General features: G+C 37.3%; 1 protein-coding gene across 4 annotated transcripts; it reads right to left on the bottom strand.

Annotated features, from left to right (window-relative positions):
- Nucleotides 1-1392: 1392 nt before the first annotated feature.
- Nucleotides 1393-7133, bottom strand: LOC125423862 (retrovirus-related Pol polyprotein from transposon RE1). 4 transcript variants are annotated; one of them, XM_060818757.1, is made up of 2 exons: nucleotides 5298-7133; nucleotides 1393-5145 (listed from the first exon to the last, which is right to left on the bottom strand). In XM_060818757.1, the coding sequence occupies exon 2, from the start codon at nucleotides 3056-3058 to the stop codon at nucleotides 1883-1885; it is 1176 nt and encodes a 391-aa protein (XP_060674740.1). In that variant the 5' UTR covers nucleotides 3059-5145; nucleotides 5298-7133; the 3' UTR covers nucleotides 1393-1882. The 4 variants fall into 4 exon arrangements, with proteins under 4 accessions (XP_060674740.1, XP_060674739.1, XP_048335502.2 ...); XM_060818756.1 differs by having other exon boundaries at nucleotides 3036-5139; nucleotides 5298-7127; XM_048479545.2 differs by having other exon boundaries at nucleotides 3036-5145; nucleotides 5298-7122.
- Between the last annotated feature and the right edge of the window lie 225 nt (nucleotides 7134-7358).

The raw sequence follows: 7358 nt of genomic DNA on the forward strand, positions 1-7358 counted from the left end.
GTAAATAAGCTAAGAAGACGTCTAAAAAACCCATCTATTGTGCTTGTTCTTCTTCTGCTCGAAAGGCGTCTGCTGGCGGTAAAAGGGTGACTCAGTTTCAAATGGAGGGGTGAGCGGTGGTGAGTCTGCTGGGAATGAGCCAGGCGACGAGGCATGTGTGGATGTGGTGGATGGCGGCGGCGACGGCGGCAAATGGGCGATCTTGAACTTCTCTAGTACTGTCCAGGGGTTCAAAAACAGTTGGCCACCACAATTGAAACAGCTTCGTTCTCTCTCACATGCCATGTCCTTGCAACAGCTTTGGTGATACCAATCGTCGCAACAACCGAGGCGGCTGACGATGTCTCCATGAAGCAAATCGTACCCGCATTTGGGACACTGTTTGCCCACAGCATCGGCCTACTGCATGTAGTCCAGCATCGTCGGACATTGAGGTCCAACAGAAGCATGCGGCACACAATATTCAGCCCAATCATGTTAAGTATGAGACATTGTGATAAAGGGTACATATTGAATTGAATTTGAGAGCCAAAGAGCAAGCAAAGAAAGGAAAAAAAATTAACGAACTTTCAATTATAATCAACTTCAAAATAAAAGTTCAAAATTAATTAAGCTCTTCTTCCTAGCTTCCGGATTAATAATGCTGTTTTTTTTAATGCATATGCTAAGGTAATGAGTGTGTTCCATTACTTACAGGTAAATACAATTCTTATAAACCCAAGTGTACATATATGTACCAACAGAATTTCCTTCCTCAATTACAAAACAACAACCATGTTTGGTTTGAACAGGACATGAAACAGAGTAAATAAATAAGACATACATGCCTACTGGCCTAGAAGAAGAAGAAGAAGAGCGACTCCACTGGTTGACACAGCAAATTCTGCAAAAAGGTTAAAAGCACCAACAACTGAATTAGAAGAAGAAGAATATGAATATAAATAGACCAAAAAAAACCCCATGTTTGAAGCCTAATTAAAGAAAGACACAGACACAGACACTGCAGCTTACCCAAGTAAGTAATGTGTTGAAGGGTTGCTTGTGATCGTGTCTATATATAACAGACAAGAGTGAAGTCGTGTATTACACAAGAAAAATCATAAAAGGAAAATTTTCCCATGATTTGGAGTCTCGGCTTATTTGCCAAAAATTTCATGGCCAAAATTCAGCATTCCCAAATTGAAATATGGAAGGCTATGGAGATTGTTTTTGGGCAAGTAAAGTTATGGAATATGGTGGCTGCATATTGAATAAGGAGAGGAGAACTTATTGCCCAACTAGTTTCCCAAAAAAAAAAATTAAATAAATAAATAAAATAAAATAAAATCTTAGCTTGTGAAAAGGAAGAAAAAGCAGCAAGAAAAAGAAAGAAACTGCAAGAGAAAATTCAAGAAAGAAAGAAATCAGAAAAGCAAAAAACTTCCTGAGAAAACTTCCAGAGAGTTTTTTTTGAGTTTATTGTAAAACTAACTGACTAAACAAGAAACTAATACATCAAGTATTTATATTAGTACTCTAAAACAGAAACAACAAACTTATAACTAAAAAATACAAGCACATGGTGGGTCACATGACATTTAACTAACTGGTGTGATAATCTGGCACCAAGGCTGTGCTAAAGCTATGCTGAGCTGGTACCATTCCACAATACGCCCCCTTTCAAGTTAAAGACACCTTTCATCTTAATGAAAAAGACCTGAACTTGACAGTATTCCACAATGCTTCCAGAACTAAACTTGACAGTATTCCACAATGCTTCCAGAACTGAACTTGACAGTACTTCACGACAATACTTCCTTTCATCCACTAAAAAAAAAAACTTGGCAGCACCCCATAATGCTTTCTTTTCAAGTTGAAGACACCTTTTAATCAACATCAAATACTATAACAATGCAGATTTCATAACTACAGGAACTTCACTCACTCTTAATTTGTTCCTCAGAAATAAAAAACGTGAAGTACCCAATGATTTAGTAAAAATATCAGCAATCTGCTCCTTTGAAGGCACATAACGAATCTCAAGCTCTTTATCTAAAACTTTGTCTCTAACAAAGTGCAAATCAATCTCAATGTGCTTGACTCGGGCATGATGTACAGGATTAGAAGCTAATAGTGCTGCACCAATATTATCACTCCATATTATTGGTTTGTCAAACAAAAACTGCAGTTCTTGACTAAGGTTCCTCAACCAACACAACTCAACTGTGACATGTGCCAAAGCTCTGTACTCAGCTTCTGTACTGGACCTTGCAACCACATGTTGCTTTTTAGAGCTCCACGAAATTAAGCTTGCCCCCAGAAAAATACAATAACCACTTGTAGATTTTCTATCATCGGGATTACTAGCCCAGTCTGAATCTACAAAAGCATGGAGAACTAATTGGTTTGAGGCTTGTAGTTGAAGACCATATTGAATTGTACCTTTTAGATATCTCAGTAATCTCTTGCAAGTCTCCCAATGATCTGTGGTAGGAGCATGAAGAAACTGACTTAATTTGTTAACTGAAAAGGAGATTTCTGGTCTAGTTATTGTGAGATACTGAAGTGCTCCAACGGTGCTTCTATATAGCTCAGGATTATCAAACATGTCACCATCATATAGGGATAGATGTCTGCCAGTTAACATAGGAGAAGAAACTTCTTTAGCACCATCCATTTTGCTTTTCTGCAACAGATCTCTAATATATTTACTCTGAGTTAGATGCATAACACCTTCAGATCTATGAACTTCAATTCCAAGAAAGAAGTGTAAATCACCAAGATCCTTAAGAGAAAATTGTTGGTTCAAATCGCCAATAAGCTGATTAACAAAAATAGCATTGTTACCTGTGATTATGATATCATCAACATACACCAATATCATAGCACAGGTTGTACCAAAATTATACATGAACAAGGATGTATCAGCTTGTGAGTTCTTGAATCCTTTGTGAAGCAAAGCTTGTTTGAGTTTATCAAACCAAGCTCGTGGAGCTTGTCTCAAACCATATAAAGCCTTTTGCAGCTTGCAAACATACGCTAGATGTGTTGAAGAAACAAAACCCTCAGGTTGTGACATATACACTGTTTCATTGAGATCTCCATTCAAAAATGCATTATTAAAGTCCAACTGCTGTACCACCCAATTTTTAGAAATAGCTACTGTTAAGATCAACCGAATTGTAGCAGGTTTAATAACTGGACTAAAGGTTTAAAAATAGTCCAACCCTGGTGTTTGTAGAAAACCCTTAGCAACTAATCTAGCTTTACACCTTTGAATAGTACCATGTGCATTATACTTTACTCTAAAAACCCATTTATTGCCAACAATATTCATATCAGAAGTGCAAGGAACTAGTTGCCAAGTGTTATTTTTCATCAAAGCAGAATATTCAAGTTCCATAGCAGATTTCCATTGAGGATCAAGAAGAGCTGCTTTGACTGTTCTTGGGACAACCATTTGACTAAGAGAAGTAGGAGGTAAAGGATGTTTAGTAGTTAAAAGAATTTTTGAAGTATTGGGTTTGAAAATACCATTCTTTGATCTAGTTATCATAGGATGAACTGATTGAGTATTGGGTTTCAACACTGTTCTTGAACTGGACAAAACTGGTTGAGGAATAATAGAAGAAGTATTTAGCCTAATAGGAGATTGAAGACTAGAAGATGAATTTGAAGTATTAGGAGCAGAAGTGGAAGTATCATACTGAGGAGAACAATTATGTGGAGACAAATTAGCTGGAGGAACAAGAGCAGAAACATTAGGTAAAGGAGAATTATTTGCCAGAGAAGAAATTGATTCAGTAAATGAAGTATTTTGAGAAAAAGAACTTGGTAAATTGTTATTAGGAAGAGAAGAGATATCTGGGGTGGAGTCAGTCAAAGGAGTAGAGGAGACATTTTTATGCAGGACAAACAAAGGTGCATCAGAAGATGAACAAGAAGAGGAAAGTTCATCCTTCTTAGCAGAACTTGAAGAAAAACCAGTCATAAAAGGAAACGCAGTTTCATGAAAAATAGCACTATTTGTAATATAAACCCTTCCCGATGGATGTAAGCAACGATAACCCTTATGATCAGGGCTATATCCCAAAAAGACACACTTGGTTGTATGAAAATTCAGCTTAACCTTGTTATAAGGTCTCAAATACGGAAAACAAGCACACCCAAAAACTTTAAGAAAAGCGTAATCAGGTTTTTTATGAAACAACATCTCATAGGGAGAAAGTTGATTAAGAACCTGAGTTGGTAGCCGATTGATCAAGAAAGAAGCACAATGAAAGGCTTCCCACCAATAAACTAGCGACATGTGAGCTTGAGCCAAGAGACACAATCCCAATTCAACAAGATGTCTATGCTTCCTTTCCACTTTTCCATTTTGTGTGTGAATATAAGGACAAGGATGCCTAAAGACAATACCAAACTTTGAGAGATAAGGAAGAAAGGATCTGAATTCACCTCCCCAATCAGCTTGAAGAACTTTGATTTTTTTATCAAACTGCCTTTCAACCATAACATGAAAACTTGAAAAAATTGCCAGAGCTTCTGACTTGGTTTTTAAAGGATATATCCAAACATATCTTGAGTAATCATCTAAGAACTGTATGTAATACTTGTATCCTTCCTTGGAACTAACTGAAGCAGGTCCCATAAATCTGTATAAATGATTTCCAAAGGTGCTGATGCTCTAGAAGTATAGACAGGAAAATTGATCAAATGATTTTTACCAAGTTGGCAGGCATCACAAAAGAACTCATCTTTATTAAGAAATTTCTTATTACAACTTTTGAGGACTTCCAATGTAACTTTAGTATTTGGATGTCCAAGTCTATTATGAAACAATGCAAACTCTGAGACATTGATTCTACGACAACTGTCACTTCTTACATCTGGTAAACTTTGAGAGGAAGTAGTACAATGTGAAGAAGTAGTACATGCTAAAGGAAAGCAAAACGATTCACCAACAACACCAGAAACACCAGCAGCAGATTTGGTAGCACAATTTGAGAAATAGGGACCCTTGTCACGATCTGAACCAAAATCAGCAGCATAAGAACTGGTGAACACCTTATTTGGATGTAGTCTTTGTCTTTTAAGAACAGGAGCTTGCAATTTGTACAATCCATCTTCCAATACTCCTCTAAGTTGAGTTCTGCCTAACTTGTCCTTGATAAAACAATAGCTATCAGTAAACTCAGCAACTAATCCATTGTCTCTAGTTAATTAAGAAATACTTAACAGGTTTTTGGCTATGCAAGGAACAACCAAAACATTGTTAAGTCTTACTACCATAGAGATGGAAGGTATGAATGAGTTACCAATATGAGTAATATCCACATTCTGCCCATTGCCAACAGTAAGTTTGTTGTTTCCTTGAAACTCAATATGTTCAAGCAAGCTATCACCATCTGCAGCTACATGATTAGTAGCTCCACTGTCTAAGAACCAGGAAGGGTTTGGGTCAACTGTTGCAGACACAACATTAGCACTAGAATGTGGAGAAAGAGACAAATTACTCATATTAGCTGACATTTGAGGCACTGAAGAATGACCAACAACATTTGATCCAATGGAAGCTGACATTGGAGGCATGAAAGGAGAACCAGCAGAATTCATGCCAAATGAAGCAGAAAGAGGTGCACCGAAATGAGGTACACCATTATGAACACAAAAACCAGTAGACTGTTGTGGCACTTGACCAGAGATGTTGTTAGAACTACCAAGTGGTGTTGAGACACCATAAGAAAAAAGATTAGACAAACCAGACATGGAACCATATGACTGCAAATTTGGAGCAACCATCCCAATAGTTGATTCAGGCATAACTGGCGATCTCATATTGTAATTAAAATTGTAGAGTGTGTGGTAGAGTGTGTGGAACTCCAGTAAAGAAAGTCCTAGGATTAGCACTGCCAACAGTAAAGCTTGGCTGTAGAACACTCTGCTGAAATGGTTGAGCATACCTATAATAACAAACATCACCAGTATGTCCAACCATTTTACAGACTTGACAAATTGGTCGATTAGTACCCCTGCCATGACCAAAGAAACCTCGACCTCGAGTATTGTAATTCTCATTTCGATAATTGTAGTTGCCAACAAATCCTCTGTCAAACCGAGCTCGTGGAGAGAAACCACGACCAACATTGCTATTGGAACCAGAAAACTGAAAATTACGTCCAGAGGTCTCAACATGCCCATGAGTTGGAGGTTGAACCAAGTTTACAGAATTCAAATCAGTATGAGAAACTGAACTTATCATATTTGCTGAATGAGAATGACCAAGATTCATAGAAAGAGCAGAATTATAGTCTTCCAACTTGCTTTCATACGCAAGTAACCGAGATCGAACCTCTGTCAAGCCGATTGAGTGTAGCCGAGAATTAAGATTTTCAGAGACAGGATCAAACTCAGGTCCTAAACCACCAAGAATATAATACGCAAAATCTGTCTCATGCACAAATTCACCAGCAGCCTCAAGATCATCAGCAATTATCTTCATTTTGAGCCAATATTCATTAATGCTTAAACCTCCTTTTTTGGTGGATTGCAACTGTGTTCGAAGACGTAAAATTTGAGATCTAGAGTGAGATGCATACCTAGATTCAAGAGTCTGCCAAACATCAACTGTTGTTTGTAACCCAACCAGATGCCGTAGAACTTCCCGTGAAATTGTAGCTCGAATCCATCCTAATAGCAATTGATCCTGTTTCACCCAATAGTCAAGTTCTTCGTCAACATCAGCAACACTGCTAGATCTATCATCTGCAAGAACTGAAACTTTTCCTGACGCTGTTCTTCGGATTACAATGAATTTTTCCAGATCGTGTCCTTTGAGAGTAGGAAGAATTTGTGACCTCCACAAAACAAAATTATCTTCCTCAAGTTTCATAACATTGCTTGAGAAAGGTGAAACAACAACCAACGCATATTTTTGAGTAGCCATGAAGCTTGGCTCTGATACCATGAAAAGGAAGAAAAAGCAGCAAGAAAAAGAAAGAAAGTGCAAGAGAAAATTCAAGAAAGAAAGAAATCAGAAAAGCAAAAAACTTCCTGAGAAAACTTCCAGAGAGTTCTTTTTGAGTTTATTGTAAAACTAACTGACTAAACAAGAAACTAATACATCAAGTATTTATATTAGTACTCTAAAACAGAAACAACAAACTTATAACTAAAAAATACAAGCACATGGTGGGTCACATGACATTTAACTAACTAGTGTGATAATCTGGCACCAAGGCTGTGCTAAAGCTATGCTGAGCTGGTACCATTCCACAATAGCTTGCCATATAAGAAATTGAGTTCACATCAACTAGTTTCCAAAAACATTTCTTTTTCTATAATTTAGTTTCTGATCGAATAGAAGAAAAAAAAACAAA

This window comes from Ziziphus jujuba, chromosome 7, assembly GCF_031755915.1.
Source record: "Ziziphus jujuba cultivar Dongzao chromosome 7, ASM3175591v1".
NCBI classification, from domain to species: Eukaryota; Viridiplantae; Streptophyta; class Magnoliopsida; order Rosales; family Rhamnaceae; genus Ziziphus; species Ziziphus jujuba.